General features: G+C 37.8%; 1 protein-coding gene across 2 annotated transcripts; it reads right to left on the bottom strand.

Moving 5' to 3' along the window:
* Positions 1–465: 465 nt before the first annotated feature.
* Positions 466–27,610, bottom strand: wt1a (WT1 transcription factor a). 2 transcript variants are annotated; one of them, XM_063000134.1, is made up of 9 exons: positions 26,968–27,610; positions 21,700–21,822; positions 20,162–20,264; positions 15,428–15,520; positions 11,121–11,214; positions 7,020–7,167; positions 5,374–5,463; positions 4,684–4,776; positions 466–3,666 (listed from the first exon to the last, which is right to left on the bottom strand). In XM_063000134.1, the coding sequence occupies exons 1-9, from the start codon at positions 27,371–27,373 to the stop codon at positions 3,545–3,547; spliced, it is 1,272 nt and encodes a 423-aa protein (XP_062856204.1). In that variant the 5' UTR covers positions 27,374–27,610; the 3' UTR covers positions 466–3,544. The 2 variants fall into 2 exon arrangements, with proteins under 2 accessions (XP_062856204.1, XP_062856205.1); XM_063000135.1 differs by having other exon boundaries at positions 4,693–4,776.

Below are 27,610 nucleotides of genomic sequence, written 5' to 3'. Positions count from 1 at the left end.
GACCCCGTACTGTTGTACGTCTTAAGACGTGTTTGCAGGAAGAATGAGACAAAATGAAAGCTGAAACACTAAATCACTTGGTCTCCTCAGTGCCAAAACATCTTTTAAGTGTGGTGAAAAGAAACGGCAACATTACAAAGTGGTAAATGCTTTACTGTCCCAGGAATGGATGTTTATTAATAAATGAAATGAAGTTGAGAAGACAAAACATGAGATATCTCCGGTTCATCCTGTCTGCAATCAAATAAAAGTCAAAGTATATGTAAGAAATTCTGTGTTTTTTATTATTTGCATTTTCCATGCTGTCCCAACTTTTTCTGATTTGGGGTTGTATTAAAAATGGCATTATTTTGTTGTATGTTCACACTAGCCATAACATCAGTTTTTCCAAAGTTTTGGAAAGATACGTCTCAGAGGTTATGAGGTCAAAAAAAGTGTTCTTGTAAGAAAGTATAAGTACTTAGCTACATAAAATCTACAAAATGTTTTATTAAACAATAAACAAACATTGTATTAGAGTAGAAATATTAAAACATCTTGTTTTTGAACAAATTTCTATCATTTCAATATTATTTTACAGTGATTTATTCCACACTGAATGTTTTCCAAGATCATCTGGAGTACCACTTTTGGGAGCTTCAAGTAACATCAGTGGTACCTGTACACAGTTCGGGAATTACTGCACCACACGGATACATCTAAAAATATTTACAACCACTCAGTATTGCTGTTGTCAAGTTTAATTATAAAAAAGGATTATCAATAACATACTGCATATATTTATATGATACAGAAAAACACACAGTTTAGAAATAAAAAACAATCCCATTTATGTAGCTTCACATTTTCTGTCTTTGTTAATGTGAGTCACATTTTCCCTAAAATTGTTTAAAAAATCCCATTATTTTTTGTTCCAGGAATATTTACAACTAGACCAGAAATCTTGTCACATAGCCAGTGTGACTTACTTACAATATAACTGCTGATGTCTGATGGCGTTTGGGGGTTCACTAACAGCACAGAATAGACGTTTGTATTATACCATCACGACTGGTCCTTGTATACATTATGATTCAGGTCTGAAGTGGAACACACTATAATGGGATGCTGAATATGTGGGTGTAAGCAAATGCTTGAAAGGTTTAAATTTACAAAGGAAAGTAATAAATTAGTTCAAAAATCTCTAAGAGCTACTACAGTAAATATACCATGCATTATTATTATACATCAGCACTGGCATTTACACAGGGTCACATTAGATCCTCACGGGATCCCATAACAGTGCCAGTACTGAATTGTTTTAGCGCTGAATTGTTTGAGTACTAAATGTCCCACTTTGTGCCCTTTCTAGAATACTTCAACTGACCAAACCAACACAATGATCATTCACAAAGCAGATGCCCCAGCTGGTAGAAGTTCAGTTCTGAGATCAGTTCTGGTCTTAATGCTACTACATGTAACAGTGTGAGCAGGTCAGAGGTCAAACTCCAGTCCCCCCAGAGACACGGCAGGCAGCACTCACCGCCACGGCATGTCTTGCATTATATTATTGCTGTCTCATCAACTGAATATCAAGTTCTTCATGAGTTATATTAGATACATTAGAACCATAGATATACACAATATGGACCCAGATAGAAGACAGAATCAGCTCCAGTGTTGCATATAGTTCAGATAAACATCCACCAATGACCTACATCAAAAAGCCATTTTGCATTATCTGCATAATATCTACATACAATCTATAGTAATACGTTGATGTGCATTGAATAAAAACATAAAGCAACTGAAACTGAAGCTAAAGAGTTTATATCCTGCATTTCCCGGTTCCTGTTTTTTTTTTTATTTGTCTGTGAGACAAATAAATTTCTGTCAGATTTCAAGGTGCTGATTTTGGAACGGGGCTATCTTTTTGTTTGACACCTTCTAAACCAACAGCAATGCTTGATACCTGGGTTGCTGTTCTTGAGTTACATCTGACCATCATTTTTTTATACTTTTGTACAACTGTGTGTTCGGGTGATTGGTGATCTGCTTTCTGAGATCTGATCTGATGTGATGTGGGGAACTTTGGGGAAAGGGGGTGATGCATTACAATTTGTAGTTTAACCCACCCAGAGTACCTTCATACAAAATGATTGTGCATAAATACTTGTTATTGAAATCAGCAACATGTTTACAAAGCTTTGTTAGAAAGTGTACCTTACACCTGAACACTCTTGTGATACTATTTCTTAGTTGTTTGCAATTGCTTTGGTCCATTCTAAAGGATTATCACTATGCATTAATCCCTTTAAAAGGTACAACCTCTGTAGTAAGGAAACTGTGGGCCTCAAATGAAATGAGAATAACAGCCAACACACTTCCAATCTTAGATTTAAAGCTTATTTTCAAAAGCATATAAAATGGATTGATCAATATTTAAGTTTATAAACTTAACATCTAACTGTTTTCAGAGGTAAACAAGCTGGTTGCTATGATCATATTTTATTCAGACAGAAAACACAGCAAAGATCTCTCGGAGTCTAAAGCCTTATCAGTCCTCCTTATCAAGAATGACCGTAGCAACGAGCCCTATACAGTAAACAGTTTTCCTTACTTTGAATCTGCTGCTGTGAGTGGACACACTTCAAAGTGCCCTTAGTAGAAATTATCGCTTTGGATTGGACTGCAGCCATTACCTTAAACTGGATTCTGTTCATTGCATATGTATTATGAAAAGAAGTAAGTAGGCAAGACTTTGATAGTCTGGCTGTTTAAATATAGCATGTTAACGAGGCATTTACTTTATTATATTAGACATCCACAATCTCTGGACAACATAAAGAGACTGTTGTCCAGGCACCCAGGTGGCGCAGCGGGATATTCTGCTAGCACACCAGCACCGAGATTCTGAACGGTTCGAAACTCGGCTTTGCAACCGGCCGGCTGGGCGCCATCTGGCCGACATAATTGGCAGTGCCTGTAGCAGATACTAATTGGCCACCGTATCTGCAGGGTGGGGGCCGGACTATGTGTGGGGTGGGATCTTCATATGCTGTGTAAGGACCCTGATTTGCGGAATGCAGGGGAAAGAAGAGGAAGGCTGTGCATTTGTTGGAAGAGGCGTGTACAGCGACATGCTGTCCTCGGATGCAATCGGGCATCCCTCAGCAGCGGAAGACAGATTGACTACGCTAAATCGGGAGGAAAATGGGAGAAAATGCATTAAAAAAATGACGTGTAATTGAACTATATCATTTAAATAGGCTGATCTAGAAAGCTAATGTGGATAGCTAAATGCTAAATGGGCTTAAACTGCCATTTGTGCATGAAATCAAGACACATTCCTACATTTGAAAACACCTTTACATTATTTCTATAGACACCCATTTGCATTGTGAAAAGTAAGGAATAGTACAGTGAGCTGACATGGTCATCAGCTATCTAGGGCCCAAATGTGTATATCTTTGGTTAGAGTCAAACATGCAGAGCTGAGACACGCAGAACTGGAAATTATCCCATGTGACAGCAGATGACGTTTGCATGGCAGCAGTTAGCTTCTTCAGATGGTCAGCTGCAGTTTGGTCAGATTCCTCTGGTGCATGTTGTGGTGCCGGACTAGCTCATCAGATCTGGCAAACTTCTTCTGGCAGTTTGGCCACCTGCAGTTAAAGGGCTTTTCACCTGAGGATGAAGAAGAGTGGAGAAGAGCAGATTAGATTAAAGGTGCAGATCTGAGAATCTGAGATCTAGGACGACTGTTTCTAAATCGAAAATTCTAATGGAATACGCCAGCGTTTTCAACCAAATCTTCAGCATCTGTACCCAAAATGCATTCAACCCCTTTTTTCTGAATTTTCACTTTCCACCATGCTGAGTACATGCGGAGTACCACAGACTTTTTTAAAAATGTGGATTTTTAGCTTATCATCTTTAGTACTGATGGAATTTACGCATTACCAATGAATAAACCAGATTTAGCTTTATTTATCATTACAATGTCAAAAATCTTGACTATCAGGTTCCGCCTACAAGACAGATGCATGAGTTACACCGATCAGCCATAACATTAAAACCACCTCCTTGTTTCTACACTCACTGTCCATTTGATCAGTTCCACTTACCAAATAGAAGTACTTTGTAGTTCTACAATTACTGACTGTAGTCCATCTGTTTCTCTACATACCTTTTTAGCCTGCTTTCACCCTGTTCTTCAATGGTCAGGACCACCACAGAGCAGGTATTATTTAGGTAGTGGATCATTCTCAGCACTGCACTTAAAAACTCCATCAGCGCTGCTGTGTCTTATCCACTCATACCAGCACAACACACACTAACACACCACCACCAAGTCAGTGTCACTGCAGTGCTGAGAATGATCCACCACCCAAATAATACCTGCTCTGTGGTGGTCCTGTGGGGGTCCTGGCCATTGAAGAACAGCATGAAAGGGGGCTAACAAAGCATGCAGAGAAACAGATGGACTACAGTCAGTAATTGTAGAACTACAAAGTGCCTCTATATGGTAAGTGGAGCTGATAAAATGGACAGTGAGTGTAGAAACAAATTAAGCTGAAAAAAGCTGGCGTTTAGCATTTTTTACTCAATATTGATTATTAATAATTTAAAGCCTCTTTAATAATGCGACCTCATAGATTGAAAGAAGAGGATAGGTGTGAAAAAAATAAAAGTTTTACGCACTTGTTTTACCTGTATGAGTCCGGGTGTGCGTCTTAAGATGGTCTGACCGTGAGAACTTTCTCTGACATGTCTCACACTGGAAAGGTTTAACACCTACACGCATACACACAGATGCACACACACACAAACACACACACACACACAAAGAGAGAAGGTAGAGGCTACAGTAGAGGCCAGGAGGGAATCTCTTCTAAGAGGAAGCAGATTTGCACAGGAGCATTGTATATATATCTAAGAGTGGATGGATGATGTGAGAGCGTGTCCAGTTAGCTCGCTACATCTCCAACACTTTCACTAAAAGGCCGTAAACTAGAAAATCATATTTATCTTTATCTCGGACACGTTCTCATAGCCATTCTCACCCTTCATGACCTTTTTATAAACATCTACACTGACAACTCAATGTGTTCTGTCACCATTCTGCACTATATTAGGTGACGTTAATGTAGGCAGGTTAGTACATCACTACACATCTGTATTAACACTAATGGCTCAATTATAATGTAAACCAAACTGTAAAAAGTACAGTGTGCAATCTGCTTGTCATGGATGCTTAGACATAATCCTGATTCTGGAGAATTATGTTGTCTAGCATGTATTCTGTGGTATTAAATGTAACAAAGGTCAGAAGATTTCTAATTGAGAAGAAGGAAACAGAAGACTGGATGCATGAGGATGAACGAAGCAAACCTGTGTGTCTTCTCTGATGCCTCTTTAGCTGATCAGATCGGGAAAATCGCCGGCCGCAGTCTGTGAAGTCACACTGGTAGGGCTTTTCACCTGCAACACCATCACAGTATTTGTTTTAAAACCTCAGATAAAACTGACCATGAGCTTGTTGGACATCCCACTTTAAAAACAGATGGTATTAAAATAGAGTGACCTAGAGTGATGAAGTATGTTTATAGGAATTTGTGCCCAATCAGTCAAAAGAGCATTTGTATGTCTGGGCGCTGATGTTGGTCCACAACATGTTAATTGATGTTCCTGTTCATTTCAAAGCAGTTGAGTGAGATCAGGGCTCTGTGCACAGTTGTGCTGAAATAGGAAAGGACCTTCCCTAAACTGTTGATGTGAAGTTGTACGCATATCATATCCTTTATATAACTGATTTATTATTCCTGTTAGCAACTGTTGTGGCTGAAACACAATACTTTTGTCCATATAGTGTAAGTCTTAAGTACTAAAATTTACTGTAACCTAAAGATGTACACCGATCAGCCATAACATTAAAACCACCTCCTTGTTTCTACACTCACTGTCCATTTTATCAGCTCCACTTACCATATAGAAGTACTTTGTAGTTCTACAATTACTGACTGTAGTCTATCTGTTTCTCTGCATACTTTGTTAGCCCCCTTTCACCCTGTTCTTCAATGGTCAGGACCTCCACAGGACCACCACAGAGCAGGTATTATTTAGGCGGTGGATCATTCTCAGCACTGCAGTGACACTGACATGGTGGTGGTGTGTTAATGTGTGTTGTGCTGGTATGAGTGGATCAGACACAGCAGCGCTGATGGAGTTTTTAAACACCTCAGTGTCACTGCTGGACTGAGAACAGTCCACCAACCAAATATATCCAGCCAACAGCGCCCCATAGGCAGTGTCCTGTGACCACTGATGAAGGCCTAGAAGATGACCAACTCAAACAGCAGCAATAGATGAGTGATCGTCTCTGACTTTACATCTACAAGGTGGAGCAACGAGGTAGGAGTGTCTAATATAGGTAATGTCTAATGAGTGGACACGGTATTTAAAAACTCCAGCAGCGCTGCTGTGTCTGATCCACTCATACCAGCACAACACACACTAACACACCACCATGTCAGTGTCACTGCAGTGCTGAGAATGATCCACCACCCAAATAATACCTGCTCTGTGGTGGTCCTGTGGGGGTCCTGACCATTGAAGAACAGGGTAAAAGCAGGCTAAAAAAGTATGTAGAGAAACAGATGGACTACAGTCAGTAATTGTAGAACTACAAAGTGCCTCTATATGGTAAATGGAGCTGATAAAATGGACAGTGAGTGTAAAAACAAAGAGATGGTCTTAATGTTATGGCTGATCAGTGTAAGTTAGATATTTAGGTATTTAGTATTTAGGTATTAGATATTTAAGGGCTACGTACTTACACTGTGCTTGCCTCTGGTTGCTAGTTGAATCTATGTACTTAAATGTCTTAAATACATTCCCAGTGTGAGAGTAAATACATCTGCTTTACAGAACAGTCTCAGTACCCGTAACAGGCTATGAACCTGCACAGTATTTTCTCTGCTGATAAGCTTTTGTAAACTTTATGACAACCATATATATCGTTCTGGAGCTTTCTGTACCTGTGTGTTTGCGACTGTGCATCTGTAAGTGAGAGAGTTTGAAGTAGCGCTTGTTACAGCCGGGGTAGGCACACATGAACGGCCGCTTTTCGTTGGTTTCGGATGAGCGCACAATGGCAGGAGCAATGCCTGGCACCCGTCTCACATCCTATAATGGAAAAAAATTTGAGTTAGGAATCAACATCTAATAGCAGGTAGCAGATAATCATACATATAAAGATTAAATTAACTATAGTTTATTGTTCCTAGGATTTCAAATAAGGGTGACATGGCAGCAAGAAGGGCCTGTGTATGATTCCTCGGATGGGCGGCCTGGGTGCTTTCTGTGTTCTCCCCATGTCCATGTGGGTTTCCTCCCGGTGTGCCAGTTTCCTCCCACAGTCCAAAGACCTGCCAAAAGTGCCATAAGTGTGTGTATGTGCCGCCTGTGATGGACTGGTGACCTGTCCAGAGTCTCCAAATACATGGGGATGTAAAGTAAATACATTAACATTTTCGGCATTTAGCAGACGCTCTTATCCAGAGCGACATACAGAAGTGCTTCCATAGTGAACATTACCTTACTCTAGTTTAAGTAACAATGGTCCAAGAACACAGATCTACTAAAACTAACTAGAACCAATTTTTTTTTCAAGAAATTAATTAGTATTAGTGAGTGTTAGTAAGTAAGTACAAGTCAGCTTAAGTGTTTAGTAAAGAGGTGATGAAGGTTTTTAATCGTTTTTTAAAGACAGCAAGAGACTCAGATGTTCGGACAGAGAAGAGCCTTGATGCTTGTCTTCCTTGAGTCCTGGGTGGAGGATCAAATTGAGCGAGACCAGTGGCTTGGAGGTTGCGTGGTACAGAGCGGGGTTTTATAAGACCACGAAGGTAGCTTGGGGCTGGTCCATTTTTGGCTTTGTAGGCGAGCATTAGTGTTTTAAACTGAGTGCGTGCAGGATGCCAGTAAAGAGAACGCAGCAGTAGGGTGATGTGGCAGTGTTTAGGTTGGTTAAAAACCAGACGGGCAGCTGCATTTTGAATGAGCTGCAAGAGTTTAATAGTGGACATGAGAGCACCTGCCCGGAGGGAGTTGCAGTAGTCCAACCGTGAGACTACAAGTGAAAATACAATGAAACAGAACAATACAATGAAATCAGTACAATTAAACCAGCAGTTTTGTATGGTTGTAAGACTGGGCTGGACTCTTTGTTGTTGTTTACATCCTGTCTGTCAAAGGTCCTGGGTTCGATCCCCAGGTGGGGCGGTCCAGGTCCTTTCTGTGTGGAGTTTGCATGTTCTCCCTGTGTATTCGTGGGTTTACTCCGGGTGCTCCGGTTTCCTCCCACAGTCCAAAGACATGCAAGTGAGGTGAATTGGAGACACAAAATTGTCCATGACTGCGTACGATATAACCTTGTGTAATGAGTAACTACCGTTTCCTGTCATGAATGTAACCAAAAGTGTAAAACATGGCGTTAAAATCCTAATGAACAAACAAATAAACATCCTGTCCGCCAGTTATATTAACTGCAAATGGCCGTGAATTCAAAGTGTTCAAAGTGAATTATAGAAATGCTGTCCAAGCAACTACAGGTTAGAGGCATTGCTGAGAAACCCAACAGTGGCAGTTTGGCTATGGTTGCTTTTTGAACACTTAACCTTTCTATTAACAGTCCAGTACCTACACCACTGCCACCACCACTGAGCCACCTCCATTACAGCAGGAAAATGTGATTGCCCTTGGAAACTACTAACCCCATAATATACTTTTAACCTTTGCTGTTGTTTCATAGCGCTTATAAAAAAAAACCCACCAAGACCTCATTATTGTGGAATTAGCTGTGAAATGATCACTGGGATTCACCCATGGCTGCTGATTTAGGCACCAAATGGGAGCTGTTAGTCACGGAAGTTAGGCCGACCTTATCCCAGTGCTGCCCTCCCCCACCCCTCATTTGCTCACCGTTAGGGCCCATCTGCTCTTAATTAGCTATCGCTTAGCATAATGGAGCTTTCCGTACACTGGTGTGCTAATGAATGTGTGGTTAATGCTATTGATAAGTAAATTACTAAAGTGTTTTATGGCTGTGCTGCCAGACTTATCTATTGAACCCATGGGAATGATAACTCCGCGGTCAATGCCACGGTCTCTAACACGGCTATTGTGCTAGCAAGCAATGATTTTATAGTCTGTATGCTAAGGTCAGTCAAGTACATGCTGACACAGCCTATTTTATATTGAGTAATTAATAATATTTATCATTATTACTGCATGAGCGGAGTGATTAATTCACATAGCATACTTAAAGTAGTATGCCTTAAGTTCAAGCTGACCGGCTTAATGCTTTCTGAAACATTGTTTTTCTTGTTTAAATGAGAAGCTAGCTCTGGAGAATCTCCACTAGCAGTGCTTAAAGACCACTGACAGACATTAATTAAGACCGAGTGATTTATTAGCGCACGCTGGCAAATGGTAACTGTAGCTTCATTGCTAATGGATTGTCTTGAAAACGATTTCTCTTCGCTTTTCATCCTAAAATGCTTTTTAAGCGTCTCAAATGTTCTGGCAGCCTCCTGCTTCCTCTCACATAGCCCGTTCATTGCGTCAGAGCTTTTCCTCTTGCTTTATTGTTATTTATTTGCTGCTTCTTTCACTTACGAGCTCATGCGGGTCTGCTTTATCACCCCTCGCTCTGCTCTACGTTACTCTGCAGCGCTGTTACTGTGGTGTATGAATCATGTGGGATTACAGAGTGTGAGTGAACACTTCGTACAGTATGTGAATGTGTGTGTGTCTGTGTGTGTGTGTGCTTCTTGTGTGTTTGTGTGTCTTCTGTGAACTTATCCACACGGCCTTGCCCTGAAACTGACCTTGTATTAGCACAAAGGGGAAAACACAGAGTAACGAAACTTGCCAGCGCTGTCAAAATTGGACACATTAAGATTAAATTAGATCGCAAAAAAGCCATTTTACCGTAGAGTAAAAGTCAAAAGTTTACATAGACTTGTCAGGGATATGAACACTATATGGCAAAAAAAAAGTATCTGGATACCTGACCAACAGCCTGCTGGACATCCCATCATAAGTCCACAACTCACTCACTTATACTTTTACTCTGTGCCTGTAACAACCTGCATTTTTTTATAACAACCAATCCTCTGAAAGGGCTTTTTATAACATTTTGAGGTGTGTCTGTGGGAGTTCTTGCCCATTGTACGGTCAGGCATTGTTGTTAGATGAAATAACCTGGCTCGCAAATTACATTCCAACAGTTTCTAAAGATGTTGAGTGGGGTTTAGGTTAGGGTTTTGGGCACGCCAATGTATTTCCTCCATACCGTACTTGCCGACTATGTCTTTATGGACAGGAAATGGCCTTCACCAAGGCATTGCCAAAAATTCAAACTATACAATCTATTAATAGGCCAAAAATGTGTGGACCATAATTAGTCCACATATTTTTGGCCGATTAATTATGGACTATAGCTGCTGATTTTTCTGTGCTCATATAAATAAGTGTAGTTTACTTGCACTTATTCACATTACTGTCCAGAAAAAGTAGGTCATTAGTTAGAAGCTGTTTTAACATGAGTGACACTGTCTACAGTCAAACAAGCTTTACATCGTCATGGGCTTGAAGTCTGTCCAGCAATACCGGAAGCATCTTCCCCTACTTTTGTTTTATCTGTGTGATCAGCATCAAAGTTCATTTGAGTTTTAAGGGGCTGGTTTTGGAACACAAGCTTTTTTGCACAGCAGTCTCTAAGCTTGCTTGACTGTGTACAGTGTCATCAGGACAGAGTACCAATCTATTGCGATGCATCACATACTTACCCAGCAACTTATTCAATTACACTTGGGAGGAATTTAAAACAGCCAATCCACCTTCTGTTTGTATTTAAAAGGTGGGGGGTTTCTTGGTTAATCATGATGTCTGTACCTGGTTGGTGCATGATAAGGTGGTGGTAGTTTAGTGGTCAGAGTACTGGAATAGTAATCTGAATGTCTCTGGTTCAAGCCCAAAATCTTACAGGTCATTTGGAATGTAAATGGTTTTAATTTTAAGGTGCTTTGGATGAAAGTATATTAAGTACTGCAGTGTGTGTGACCAGTACTGACCTGAATTCCTCTGAAGACTCCATGGGTGTGTATTCGGTACTGGGCGCTGCAGCTGTACATCATGCTTGGGTCATTCTCATAACTGCTAGGATGACTACATGAAAGAGGAACAAATCATTCACTTTTTAGTAAAAAGAAATAAATGTACACAACAGTTACTCTAAATGTAGTCGATAAACCAAGGTATGTTGGTGTTCAAATTTTTCTTGTATCATGTAGTGTCACCTGCCAAAGCATTTTCTACACACTATTATTTTCCCCTCATGAAGCTGTGTGAATAGCAGGCATTCTTGCTGCTGGCTGTGCATTATGTGTGGGGTTTTAGATGACATATATAGGGCACGACTGGCTATAAAACATTGAAGCTCATCTCTATAACTTGTCCTGACGTCGGGGCAAATTGCTCTCTGCTCCGAAGTGCAATATATTCACCTCAACAATCCAAAGTAGGGCCGCTTAGACAGATGAATGGGGAACCCAGGGCCTCCTGCTCTCCGGAATTTATACCTGAACCGCAGTACGCAGGCCCTTTCTTTGACCCTGGATTTGCAAAAGTTTCCTCTGGCTCAGCCCAAACGTTTCCTAGCGCTGCACTGTTTCAAATCCCATACTACATGGATTTATACCTGAAGGGTTCTAGCAGTGTAATTTTTTGAGGCTGTGTATGAAGAATGGATGAGTAGGTGCCCCTCTACAGGCATGTTTAGCTGCCCCAAGATGTTACATTTGAAAGTCTATGGCATGCTATGCATACTATTCTTAATAATGATAATAGCATTTCCACTCAGACACACTCATATTCCACATTTTAAATCATTTCAGTCTTGCTTTGCTCAAGAATTTGTCTTGCTAAAAGACAAACTTTTTCCCCAGTTTAAGATTTTGGGACGACATGGGCAGAATTCATTGCTCACAATCAGTGCTGATGTTACTTCCATACCTGGCAAAATGTATTCCCTTAACAGCATATATCACAGCATAATTTTATGCTACCACCATCATATTTTACAGTGGGCATTGTATTATGTGGCTTTGTTTAATCTGTTACCCATTTGTTTGGAAATTAGGACAAAAAGATGTACTTAAAAATCTTCTTTAATATTTTGTTTTTTTGTCGCATTGTATTACTGCAACTCTTTCTTGCAAAAATTTAATACCTTGGATATGGTTAATCTATTAACATCCACTGACCTCTGACAAACATTTAGATTGATTCCCTGACCTGGGCTGTGTGGCTCTAGTACTTTTGTGCTTATTTTACTTTATGCTATCTTTATGAATGCTACCTTGATTATTTTGATTTGTTTTGCGGACAGGCTCCACCACAGTGATGAAGCTGTCTGTCCTTGTGAAGTCACTAAAACAGCTGATTCATATATATTTTGCACAGCTGTTCATAACAGAGTTACTTGTGGTCTTTTATTTATTTCTATTTTTTGACTAAGCAGATGATGCATCCAGCGTACTGCTGAATCTACAATATATTATCATGAACCTTTGTTGCTGATACTAGTATTTATTATCAATATAATGTAGTAAAAGCTAATGAGAAATGTGATTCATTTCTTACTGCCTAAAATAACTTTGGTTTTCCTTTGGCACGTCTTCAGATGTATTTAAAGGTGGACACATTCTGTACAGTGAGGCTAATCAGTAGAATAACTATAACATTTTCTTTGTCTGTCTATATGCAGCCAGCCAGACTGACAGACAACGCAAATGGCATCCTGTGATAAATCTCCTCACAGTTCATTCATTCACCAATTTAAACAGAGCAGCCTGCCTGTAAGTCCACACACAGCCTTCCAGGGGATGGACAGATGGATGGATGTAGGTTGAGATCATCTTTGGACAGAAGCGCTCAGATAGCACTTGCATATCCGATCTCTGGGGACAAGCTAGGGCGTCTGATTTTTTTTTACCAGGCAGGATGGGGGCTGTGGATTCTCCGCATCCCACAGGAGAAAGGCCTGTCCCATTGTGCAGTGATGCACATCCACTACTCCCCCAGTATTCTTGCTTCCTCCCTACGGGTCTGCTCTCGGCCCGCTCAAGGCTACGGTGCCACAGGAGAAAATATATAGCCGGATATCACTCCCGGTCCAGACAAAACAGAGTGCACACATTCAGCACCAATAGCACTGAGTTTGTGAATAAAAAGTGGAGAAGTGGGGTGACTATGCAACATTTGGTATTTTAGATGACAGCTTTATTGATGTGATGTGCAGTTTGGCAAATTGTCCAGTATAAAAATACTCTTTTATAAAAGAATCAACCTGTATAGGTAGTGAAGAACCGTGTGCACCTCAACCTCTCATATGTGCTTCATATATTTGTATTATTTAGTTCATCATTTTTTTCGCCCAATGAATCTGACCCACCGCGACTAGTATGAGGTAACTTCAGCATATTGAGTATCACCACCTTCATCATCATCATCTTTTCCACATGTCCAAAATAATGGTGATATACTCGATATGGACATAGATGGATATATTGAGTATATAACCATTATTTTAAACCATGTGTAGATAGCATATATAGACATAACTAATTTGGCATGTGTGTTTAAAAACAGTCCTGCATGCAGATGTGTTGAAAGAATGTGTTATGTTAGTTAAATTAATGCATTTATTTTAATTAAGAAATAAACAGATAAACATTTTGTAGTTTTTTGTAATGCCCAAGAGTTAAAAATTACTCTGTCTGTACCAGAATTATTTATTATTTATATTAATATTTAAATGCCTTTAAATAATAATCCTGAAATGGAAATACTGCAGCACTTATCTGTATTTGCAACTTGCTATTTTAATCATTTTAAAATTGGAAACACACACTGGACCTGGCTTGTACCTCACATACATACTTCTTATGTTTAGCAGGTGAAAGATCCTTTACAGCGGCAGCTTCTGGCAGTAAAGTAGTTTTTTTGTTAGATTGTTCATTCTTATGTTGTTCCCGTCTATTATAAATATGTTTTTTTTCCATCCGATTGGCACAAGGCCTAATGATTTAATTAAAAACTATAAAATAAAATAAAACAATAATAATAACAATGATTATTTTCATTTTGTTTAATTTTCATCATTCTCCCTCAGACATAATCTGTAATGTCTGTGTAGACATTATGTCTATGTCTGTGTGTGGTGGGCTAGATTGTTATAGACATGAGCACTCATATTATCAATAATAACTAATAATATATTATTAATTATTTATATATAATATATTATTATTAGTAGTAGTATCTTATATTATTAATATTTAATATATAATTATACATTATTATTATTATTATATTAATTATATATATATATGTATATATAATTAATATAATATATATATATATATAATATATATATATATATATATATAATATATATATATATATATATATATATATATATATATATATATATATATATATATATATTAACTAATTGATATTAATAGAAATAATAATAATTATTATAACAATTTTAATGCATTTAATTAATAATCCTTTTTTTCTATGGTACTATTATTTTCTACATATGTGTTTTCCAAGAAAAATAAAGGAGTAAGACTGAAACATGGCTGAACTTTTGAGAGAAAGAAACCCTATAAGAGAAAGAAAGAAAGTTACACACATTTTTGAGTAATTATTTACAGGAACCAGGGGTGGTGTTTAACAGGGCCTGTCAAATTTTATTAACACCAAAGATTTGAGCAGTGACCTGAACAAAGCACAAGTCTCTAGATTTTTTCTTAAACACACAGAGTGTAATGGCACATGTACAGTAGATACATTTCTCAGTCACATCTAGAGCTTTTTATCTCTATGTTTTGCTCTATGTAAACTAATAAGCAAACTGGATCTTAAAATACACTACCTGGCCAAAGGTAGTTGGGCACCCATTGCTTTTTTAAGTGCAGTTATTTCAGCCGCACAGACTACTGGTGTATATTTGCTTTCACATTTAGGATAACAATTTGTGAAGGCCTTTTCTTTTTCCAGCTGAATGACTCAAATTAGGTCTGAACAAATTTCAACCTTACTTAACACTTTTGGGATGATTTGTAAGGTAAATTTTTTTGTCCAATATCAGTTCCAATATCAGAAAGCCTTCCCAGAAGAGCATAGGCTGTTATAGCCATGGGGCATGATTAGGATTAGGGAGGGGAACATCTTAATATGAATATTCATTGTTTTGGAATAGGGCTTATGGTTAGCAGTGTTACATACCTTTGGCCAAATACAGCAGTGTAAATGTGCACTACTCCTTATTAATGTTAATAAACATGCTTTATGGCAACTGACGTACCTCTTAATTGTAGATGCCAACGTGTTGACTGGGTTCCAGCCCATGCACTCCAACTGTGCCATTTGGTATAAGTTGTCATTGCTAGGGTTCAAACTAACACAAGACCATGTTTAAGTACATTTGTAAGTGAATCCAACCTAAAATTATACAAAATAATAGAAATAATGCTATGTTTAATGTTAAAGCAGTGAGAATTTTGCAAATGTAAAATGTTTTAGGTTTTAAATTAGGGCATCCTGGGATACAAAAAACACACATGCACAAGAGGGATGTCCAGACCAGCAGAGTGACCAGTTAATCAAATGAGACCATCTTTCTCAGTAAAACGTCACTATAGGTTACTGAGAGGTTGTCTGGAGGACCATAAGTTACTTTGCTTGGTGCTTAACCAAATGCATAGTTTGGATTTATTTGCAGCGACCTTGACATCACAGTGTTTTATCACTCAAAAGGATGTGTGTTAGGTGGTGCGGTGTGTGCCGGTACCTGGTACAGTACAGCAACATTCTACGGCTTTAATTCGTTATTGGAACACAGCCTGTGCTGTCTTGTACTTTAAGCTTTAGTATTTATTACGTTATCAATATGTCATGGCTTGTTGATACAAAAAGGCCCTTTGGATATGAACCATGCATCGATAGCAGGCCTAATTGCAACACTTTCGGTCAAGATCTGTCCTTTATCTTGTTTTCTATACAGAATGAAATCCCTCTAAGTAGGACCAGGAGGGTGGAGTTCATTTCAGCATGGTTTATATTTTGAATATCTTCCTTCATGCTTTCCACACCAACAGCGACCCGTATTTGGCAATGGTTTTGATAACCCGACATGTTTTATTCCAACCACCTTGAAACGGCTAAAAACAGCAGCTTCCAGCCCAGGCTGTGTAAATACAGCGCTGTTGGTACCAGGCTACTCGATTAGAAAAAAGCAGCATAGCATGTTGATGTTGATTTGAAGAATCCCAGTTACTGCAGCAGATAGGAGTCTGTTTATTACAACATGCCGAGACGGAACTGGCCGACGAAGCCAGACCCGAATGGAAGCTTTTCCTATCGAAGCAGTTCTGCTGTTTGGAATCTTTCTGTTCCCTGAGAGTAGCAAAACAAGGCCGCAGAGGCATTTGAGGAATTCTGCAGCTCTTTTTTAAACTGGTGGTAAGTGAACTGTTGTATCAGGCTCAGGCCACGGAGGAAACTCCTCAGAGGACGGTTATCAGAGGGGAAGAATTCAGGTCTGGTTAAAGAGTGAAAGCCAGCAGTTGAAGGGACAGTTTATCTTGGCCTGGTACATTTTGCTATTCAGCACTTGACCTCTGCCGAGAGTGATCGGCTGCATGTGAGCCGGAAACCAAACCTCAGTGTAGTAAAGTGCCATCATTCAAAATCTCACACATGCTTAATTAAATGCTTGAAAGGTTTATTTTCAGAAACATATTTGAGTGAGAGATCTTGACTTTATTAAGGGTTTTGGTTTCACTGGTTTATACTGGAAGAGTACGAACCCTAATTTTTACCTTCATGGTCTTTAGCAGATCGTGGTATGTTAGTGGTGGTAAGATTTGATCCAGCGACCTCCTGATATTTAGTTACTTTTGTCCTAATATTTACTAAATATGATCATTGCCCTTTCCTGGACATCTTTCTAGATACTTTATTACAGTCTTGATCAAGTGGATTCTACTATCTGTGGTATGGTTGGATGGATGGTTGGTTGGTTGGTTGGTTGGTTGGCTGGTTGGTTGGTTGGTTGGTTGGTTGGAAGGATGGTTGGTTGGTTGGTGGGTTGGTTTAGGGCAGTGGTAATAAAATCATTTTTAAAATAAGACTACCACAACCGCTCCTCAAATGCCTCATCAGGTCAATATAATATAATATAATACGAACTAAGGCTGTATTCAAAACCAGCTTTATTAAGACTAGACCGAGTTTACATGACAGCATGACCAAGTCAAGGTATGAACCAAGAGGTAAAATTCAACTTCTTATCTTGTCAAAGAGTTTGGGGACGCAACGGTAAAACACATTAACCCACCACTTCTAATCCCAGCTGTGCTGTCAGCCAGACAGGCACATACACAGACAAACGATTGGCTATGTGTCTGTAGGGGGTGGAACAATGGCTGAAAAAGCGCGTAATTGTGGCCTCTGCTGACCAGTAGAGGCGCCTGTAGGAGGGGATGCGTGACATGACGGAAAATGCAATAAAATGTAAAAAGTTAAATTTGATATACATATATATAGAATAGCAGTGGGTTGAAGAGGGCCTACTAGCAAACTGTATTCATCATGTAAGTCATCACATTTTTTTTTATTATAATGGTTCATGTTTATCATTTATACTGTTAACAGTTTTCAATTTTATAAGACAATTAAATTACTTAAGTCAATGTAAATTTGGATAATAATATTTGGTATATTAATTCAAAATAAAAAATCTAACATTAAAATGAAGCCAAAAGATAACGGTCAAACATTTGTATTTAAATAAATACTTTAATATTGCAATTAAGTAGAGGGACCATACTAGAAACAATGATTTATTTTTCTATCCACAGTCATGTGTAAAAGTTCTCACTGATGTGTTTGGGACCAGACTGGTTGCAGAATTTAACTGGGTGATACATAATTTCATTTAAAAATCCTCTATTGTTAAAAGACTGACATGGCGCAGCAACTGAATACAGAATTATACAGAACTAGTGACTGGAATATACATAATGAGGTCAAAAGTATCCGGACACCTGACCATGAGTTTGTTAGACGTCTCATTTAAAAACCATGGTCATTATTTTATATTTGTTCTCCTTTTGTAGCCGTAAAAGCCTCTAGTCTTAATGGAAGGCATTCTAAAACATTTTGGAGTGTGTCTGTGAGAATCTGTGCATGCAGTGAGAATGAATCTCTGTAAACTGTTGGTAGTTTTCATGTTTCTGTTTGTCCCTACTAGGTTAACAAAAGTCCGAAACTGCCATACAAGAAACAAATCACAACGTAGGCTATAAAAATCTATATTGATTATTATTTTTCAATATGTCAATGAGCTGAAAGTGAAGTGCTACTACATTTATGGGCGATTTGGTAGGTCCTGGTTTTGAAATTCAAGTCATGAACTGCTGAAACAACATCATCCCAGTGGGACTGAGTTTACGAACAGAGATCATGGAAAATATGTACACTGCATAATTTAATGAGGACAATAAAATGTGCTGCTTCAAAAGCCTTTTGCTGGCTAAAACCAAACAGCAACTCATGATTAAAGATTTCCCATAAATCACTTGTGATACATTGGAAGGCAACATACACAATGGTAAAGAGTAGAAAGTTCACCTTTACAGAGCAGCAACCGCAGCTAATAAAACTTGTCTTTGCTATCCTCTTGGCAGTCATAAACATTAACTAGGCATGTATAAAGTCAGCATGACCAGCAGGAGAAACAAGCAGAGGTTGTTATTTTTAAATGTTTTAGGAAGTGCTCAGATTCACCCTTGTGCTGGTGATGGGGGTCCCAGATTGGGTTATTGTGTATGAATTTAACACAGCTGTCTGTCAGACTGTTTGTCATGAACTTCACTCTGCAGTATAAAGAAACTCTCATTTATTTTACATCTATTTACAATAATGGCTACATCCAGGTCAAGACCCCAGTGGGCCCAGAGCAACCCAGAAACATTATACCTAAGGCAAGACTACACTCTGAACAGGGCACTAGTCCATCACAAATCAAAACACATTCACAATATATAATGGAGGGCACTCATCCCCCCAGCATTTAGATACTCTCAAATTAATCTCCCTCCCCAGTATACTGACTGAAAATTATACATAAATAGCTCATATTCAACTCACTAGCTTTGCATAATGTTAGGATCCGTCAGTGTTCCTATTATTTGTTGATATGGCAGGAATGTTTTAGAATGCCAGGAACCCACTACTCCCTCTAGATTCCCCCCCTCCTCCCTCTAGATTCCCCCCCTCCTCCCTCTAGATTCCCCCCCCCCTCCTCCCTCTAGATTCCCCCCCTCCTCCCTCTAGATTCCCCCCCCCTCCTCCCTCTAGATTCCCCCCCCTCCTCCCTCTAGATTCCCCCCCCCCCCCCTCCTCCCTCTAGAGGATTTATTTAAATCATGTAAGCCACCACTGGTGTTTTTTTAACCAGTGGCAGGGCTCGATCCGAGGTCTTCAGGACCCATCTTGCTATGCAACACCCACTGTATTTGCTGCACTGTGCTCCCCAGTGTAAAATCAGTGATACATGATAATAAACTATGTAAAGCTGAAACCCACATTATCACTGACTGACTGATAAAAATAAATTGGAGTCTTGTAATTAAATAACTGATTATTTTTTATTGTGTTTAATTTATTTGCATGACCCAATTATAAATGCTTAAACAAATATATAAAATGTTTTTATACATAAAAGGAGAAGAAAGAAGAGAGAACCCGGTACCCTGATGGATGTATTCTGTATTGAGGTGTGCTCTTAGACTTGCTTTGGATTTTCCAATCTTATCAAGCATTAAAGAACAAGTAATAAAGTATTAAATGCAAAATTGACAGTAATAAATTAAAAAATCATTTATTTCAAAGGGTTTTATGTTTTCTAGGAATTAAAAAGGACTGGATAAAGTAAAATTTGTAATTTCAAAGTAATAATGATGTATTTAACTACATCCCTTTCTTACTCATCTTTACCATACATATTACTGAACTATGGTTTCAGTGGCTGTACCTGTTGTAAGGGTTCCTCAGGAGCAGTGCTTGGCTCCCTGTGCAGCTCTCGGATGGCGTGTGGCAGCCGTAAACAGGAGGAGGAACGGGATACTGCTGCTCACCTTAAACACAGAACACACAGATGTTAGAATTGGGAAATCCTCACTCATAATGCCTGACCTTTTCCCAAACACACACATTTATTTAAAAAGTCAAACACGGACACATTCAAGGCGCTCAAAACCCAGTCTGGAAGAACTTTTTAACAAATAATACGGTTCATCCAACAGCACAATCCGCTCTGGGAGTTTTTATCTTTAGCGCTTATAAGACTGTCAGACCTTCAGGCCGCTCCTCTCTCAGCTCTCGCTCCAGGAAAACATGCCTGATTTAACAAGTCAAGCCTGTTTTCTCTTTTATCCCTCTAACTAATGAGAATGATCCCTGTGTGGACACTTTGAACGTCTTGTGGAAAAAAGGCCGCGTCTGCATGCTTCAAGTATCATAACTTTGCTGTTGTAATGAAACGCTTGAGCGAGAGAGTGTGTTTGAGGGGGAATATGAGCTTGGGGAGGATTTGGGGAGATGCAGCCGGGTACACTCTGCAGTTATGAAAACATCGCTCTTGCTTACTTTGAAGCCATAAAACACGTCAAACTTTTGCTCCCTTTTTCAAAGTACCAATGAGGAATCTGGGCCTAAGGGTGGGTGATTTAGCCAAAATATCCCTAGAAACACAAATTTTAATTGGGGTTTAAGTACCATTCAAATAATAATCTCCCCAGATTACATAGACTTTTACTTTTAATATCTGAAACATACATTTTTAAATAAAACTATGGATTATCTATAACAGTCTTTAATAACAGTTTCTTTTTACCAGGTAGTTAGTTTTACATGTTATTAAATATATTAATACAAATCAGCAAAGTGTCAGGAATACTGGAAACTCAAAATATTTTATAGTTTTATTTAAAAATCTATATTTCAGATATTAAAAGTAAAAGTCTTTGTGGTCTGGAATAAATAATATTTGAATACCAAAACCATCCATTTTACTGTGGGATATGTTGAAATCTAACTGGTGTACAGACTGTCCTGATAACCGCTGGAAAACTTATCCTACAGTTTCTTTGGATTTTATCATGAAGAAATAAATATACATTTTTTTATTTCTCTCAAATGACTCTAATTTAATAATGAATTAATAATGTATTTGAAAACTTCAACGTGTAAATGTGATTAGAGTGTAAAAGTAATAATGTGGAATGTAAATGTAGTTTTAAAGTTTAAAACAGTATCTGAGATATTCAGATGTGATCTATAGTTTTCCAGATGTATATTTTGGACCCACGCAGCTCTGTAGGGCCAGTGATAGCTCAGTGGTTATATATATATATACCTGTATATGCGTGATAAATAATAGGCTCATTGATTTACTGCAACTTGACCTTGGGCTGATTTGTACAAAGTTAAACCCTTCCGACCAAGGGGAAAAAAAACATGAAAACATCAAGCACAGAAATTAGTTTAGAGGAAGTTTAGAGGCGAGTTTACCCATGTTGCTTTGCTGTGGGATTGTGTCTTCATGTTTGAAGGGGTGGTTAGGGAACTGGGAGGTGTGGTGGGACGGCGTGTGTCCGTAGTTTGTGGCACCATCAAAGGAAACAGCACTGTAACCTGGGAAGAAGAGAATAAATTTTATGAACACTCATGGTGTGGGAAAATAGATACTAGTAAAGATTTTTACACCAAAAAGTATTTTGCTAGTGACAATGCATCTTTCACACATTTAATGCAATGTTTTTCATCCCAAATCATACAAACAGCATAATAATTTGACTGAAAACTTAAGTCTTTAAAAACTGTACAACAATACTGGCCTAAAATACTGAATTTAAACACTTTCCAGTTAAATATGGTCATAGTTTTAAACTACGACACCATGGTGATTTTGATTTTTTGTTTTCTATAATCGATAAAAAGTGAACATCTGTAGTGGATCCATATCATCATTAAAACTAAAATAGTGGGAAGAGCAAGTCTTTACTTTCATTACTAGTTAGTTACATTAGTCGTTTATCCTCAACATGAAAAAAAAAAAAAATAATTTAGAAAGGGGAGATCAAATTCAAGTCCAATTCCACATATTACTAAGTAAAAAAAAAGTGAAAAAATCGGAGCTGTGCTTCAGAGATAAAAGAAAGTGCTCTGTAGCTAATGCTTAGGTAATAACCCTCAGTTGCCCTAATCACCCCTGTCCCTCCCGACCCGGATTAGGTAGGGGAATGACGAGCCGTGAGTGCAAACAAACGCTAGGCAGGGCGCTGCAGTGAGACTGGGTTTCAGGGAGAATCATGTCTCGGGTGACCCCGGGTCATCCTCGGTCTCGTAAATCACGCCGTATCAACGCTGCCTTCATTAATTACTCCCAACCACTTTCACCTCAGAAGGACAGAGAAACTCATTAAAAAGGACCATTCCTCTTCCACCCCACCGAGCCCGATGAAGGGCCCGGAGACTAGGAGGAGCACCATGGGCCACGGGCTGGATGTGTGAAAGTGTGAGATTGGATTTGCCATAGGTGTGTGAACAAGGGGCTGCATTAGCTTTACAAGTTACCTGTCACAACACTGCATACCTATTCTATTGTTCTTTATTATACAAAATGAGCATTATTCAATCCCTATTGTAAAAAACTAAATCGGTTCATACAGAATTTGTCCAGTACAGCTTTCCAAGCCAAATGTTTTATTTGTTTGTTGGATTTTTATATAAATTATTTTATCTGATCACTTATTTACATTTACAGCATTTAGCAGACGCTTTTATCCACAGCGACTTACAGTACCGTGACACTGTCTGAGCTATTGAGGGTTAAGGGCCTTGCGCAAGGGCCCAACAGTGACAACCTGGCAGTGGTGGGGCTTGAACCAGCAACTTTTTAATTACTAGTCCAGTACTTTAACCGCTAGGCTACAACTGCCCTTTATGTCACCTTTATTTATGTGAAAGTTTTACACTAACTCTCTGGTTAAGAAGTGATTCTTTTACAGTCAATTTTTTAAGCTGTTCTTACTGAAGTAACACTATCTGGAATCTATCACACTATCACAAATGCAATAAATATTACAAACCAGAAGTTACATCATGTTGTATGTTTACACTGTGCTGGTATGAAGCAACACCATCGATCTGAAACACTGAAAGCTAACAGCTACAGAGCAAGATGTTTTAGTCATAATCCATGAAGCAATATGAAGAACAACATTTTTGACCTGCTGGATAATTAATCATCAATTCAGTGCTGACTTTAAAAAGCCCTAAATTCTGCATTTTTAAATTGATAAATAATCAATAAATTAAAACTGTTGTTTGTTGTGTACCCAGCTCACTCTGAGGGAACATAAGCTGTATCTGAGTAGCTCTAGTGATTTGTTAAGGTCATTTGCAGACACGTTAAATGTTAATTATTATAAAAGGGGTTTTTTTTACTTTTCAGAAATGGACCCCATAAATTTGGTGGTGGATCATTCTTAGCACTGCATGACATTAGCAGGGCAATGATACGGCAGTGTGTGTTGTACTGATATAAATGTATTAGGTGTAGCAGTGTTGTTGAGATCTTATTAATGACTAGAGGAAAATATCTCCAGTCTCTCACTCTACACCTACAACGAGTGTCAACCGATTATCTGTTCCTAATAAAAAGGTCAGTCTGTTTAAACAGTATTTAAAAATCCCAAACACACACTGCTACATCATTACCATGTCAGTGTCATTTCTGTTCTGAGATTAATCCACCACCCAAATAATATATAGTCAGTTATTGATTTATGGATGGTATAGAGAGGGTTGACAAGGTTTACCATCTGTATGGACAGTGACCAATACAGCCAGTATTATCAGTATAGGTGTAGCTTGTAAAATGGCCAATTATTATTAGTTCCTAATGAAGTGCTCAAACATGTGCATAAGGTTGGTCATCACGTCAATCTGTGATAAACTATATCTTTTATAACAATTAGAACTTGATTCTTCAATTATATTTAATATATAAAAGCACTTTAAATAGCTGTTACTAATATTGTTTAAAAAGATTTGTTTACAGTATTTATTCACCCTAGCTAAAACACATTTATTCTGTTAGGAGTTATTAGTGTGAGTCACTAATACTATATTAAACCAATTTGCATTACTATATGAGCTGATTAACAGTGTTTGACTAAATTTACTACTATGCGCTTAATAGGATCCTCTTTTTAACATCAGATTTCTGAATTATTTTTTTATTTTAAAAAAATAATAGTATTATTACCTATCAATTATTTATGTTTAACATGTAATAGATTTATTACGTTTAACATTTGCCTATGTAATGATTATTTAACCTTATGTTTATACACATTATTTATACACTTAATGCTAATTAATAAGTGTCCATTGCAAACACAAATTAATTCATTTAGTTTAATTAGTTTGGTAAAAGCCAGTTAACATTAGTGTGTTAGTTATGTTATGTTATATGCTTTCTGATCTCTAAAATATGCTTCTTTATTTTTGAACTGAAAGTTTCTAATAATATTTAATTTTATAATAAGTTCAAACACATCAAACAGTTTTCCAAGCACTTTTATGAACACATTTATCAGATATTATTCATTATTTTATACATTCACTATCATCTACAAACCAACTACAGACCAAAATAGGAGCAGTTTAAAAAATATAAATCACATTCTGCATGCTGGCGTAAACATGTTGGATTTTATGTTCTCTATAACTCACACTGATATCATGATCCTTTAATGGTAAAAAAGACAAAAACATCCACTGTCTGCTGTATACCTGTTCATCTGTGAGTGGTTACCTGTGATTGTGTGATTATTGTGAGATTAAAGAGCTTCTAAAATATTGTAGATAGAATTTCTGTGGTTTTAAATCAACTATATTTAAATGTCTAAACATCTTAAACTGCTGTAAAATTTACCCCAGCTGTGTTGTTTTGTTATGAATGGTATGTGAGTCCATACAAAAAAACTGCGCATATTACTTTGGATATGTAATTACATTACACATTACACATAATTACACATTACATTCATATATATATATATATATATATATATATATATATATATATATATATATATATATATATATATATAATTATAGAAGCAGGCTGTTTTATTATCATGTACAAATATTGTTAATCAGATTATAAGAACTTATTATATAAACAATTTAAATGATTGCTTCCTATTTAATGACTTAAGTCTGAATACGACTGAAAAAACTGAATTAGGTTTTTTGTTACTGTATGTAATTTTAACACCAGCTGTTGAAATGGATGTAGCATGTCAGGAGGTAACAGTTGTTTTTCTGCACTACTCCTATAATCATATGAACACTGAACTCCCTATGACCAAAAGCAACAGGCTCAATAGTCTTTATTATAAAGTCATACATTCATACTTGGATGTGTCATTTCTTCTCACTATGTCACAATTTAATTTGATTAATTTATTGTCCCAAAAGTTCATCTCAGTTTCTTAATTGTTAAACTGCACTTACATTTTTCAGTTAGTGCCAAAAGTTAAATTGACGAGATTATCGAGAACGGTAAAAATGTAACATTTTCATATTGAAATGATGATTTTCATTCAGAAATTTGTATTGGTGATATAGTATGAATAAGTAAACTTCTCTAAAGCAGAAAAGTCTAAAGTCCCAAATATAAATACTGTTTGTCCAACATATGCTGAATGACTTTAATAATTTAGGCAACTTCACGATTAATAAATGCAGTTAATAGCTCATGAAAGAAATACAATGATTTTATTTCTGTCAGGATAAGTAATATTTGATTACTAAAAATGAAGCACAGATGAGTTAAATTCAGCTATTAAATCAATTATAAATAAACATTATAAGACAGAAACATCATTTTAATGTACTAAAACATTAAAGGGCTACACAACATCAAGAGTCACAATTTCATTACTCTATCATGGCTTTTAGACTGGACCATGCAGTGACACGACCATCCCTAATAAAAGTTCTATATTCTATATTTTAATTGTTTAGTAAAATTCATGGCAATCAAACAGGTAATTCTATGTTTAATTACAGGTTTATCTCCCTAAAATATTAGCATTTTTTAAGTGGTGCAGTTTAACTGTGGAAGAACTCATATAAATTTGGACCAGTGATGTCACTGTGTCTGCATCAAGAAGTAAAAAATGCTTAACTAAATCACTCACACTGGCTTTTAACTGACCGGTAATTTAGATTGTTATAATTTTGAGTAAAATCAGTATTGGTGTTATACAGACATTTCTGCTATTAAAAGATTGACATACGTGACCATTTTCCTTTACGAGGTTTATTGGTGTTTTTTGGTTACAGGCCTATTTAAATTAACTTTGTTAGCTCGTTTCGTGGGTGCCTAAAAGTTTTCATTTATTTTATTTTAAACTTCAGCTGTGATTTTAAAGTGTCAAATATGAGCAGTGACATCAGTAATAAAGTTAAGGTTGGGTTATTACTGAAAATCAGTTGTGAGTATACTTTAAAATACATTCGTACATTCATTTAGTCACTAACGCAAGTTTTTAAAGGTTTTAATCCATCAAAGTAGTATTTACTGCATGTCTGATACTTAATGACATCTGATATTTGATATTTGTAAATTGTGTTTAATTATTGATCATTAAAACAATCAAAGGAAATATACAGTCTTCCATCAAGAGCTAAAACATTAAAGGGTGACTAAGTAGTAGTGAGACCTGATACACAGAAATGCAGTATGAATGACAGACTTACCCTGGTTTCTGGATCCAGTCTGGCTGTCCATGCAGTTGGACAGGTATGGGCTATTGCTGAACATCCTAGTTTGACTAGCAGGGGTCTGGTTCGGTGTTGGTGCCCCAAATGCGCCATACCTGCACGCCCCGGTGCCTGTGAACTGTCCCGAGAAGTGTACTGTAAAGGCACTAAGGCCACAATGAGGATCCTCATGGGGGTCAGTTGAGCCCCAGCTGGGCTCTTGCTTAATGAAGGAGTGTGAGCCCAGTGAGCTGTAGGGGGTGCCAGTATGAAGGTCCAGTACAGGTGCCCACTGAGGGGCACTGCTTACAGGCAGAGGGCAGTTCCCATTCCCCGCTGGGAGTGCTGGCACAGGGGACAGGAGTGTGTTAAGGTCACGTACTTCTGAGCCCATCGCTGTCATCTTACACAAGGTGTCCTAAACCGGAAACAGAGAGAGTCTGGCTTGAGAATCCACAACAAAGCTTAAGTCAAGTCCAACAGAGTCTCATGGCCGAATTCTGAGGGTGAGAATAAATGGTGCCTCCATGAGCATAAAGGAGAGACGCTTCTTCTAGCAGACCAAGACAGAGATGGATAAAGAGCAGGATACGATGCAAAAAGAAACAGGGGCTCAGTGGGACGGTCACAACGAGGTTCT

The sequence above is a fragment of the Trichomycterus rosablanca genome, chromosome 8 (assembly GCF_030014385.1).
Source record: "Trichomycterus rosablanca isolate fTriRos1 chromosome 8, fTriRos1.hap1, whole genome shotgun sequence".
In the NCBI taxonomy this organism is placed as follows: Eukaryota; Metazoa; Chordata; class Actinopteri; order Siluriformes; family Trichomycteridae; genus Trichomycterus; species Trichomycterus rosablanca.
The sequence above is the reverse complement of the archived record's forward strand: the minus strand, read 5'-3'. Positions and strand labels throughout refer to the sequence as shown.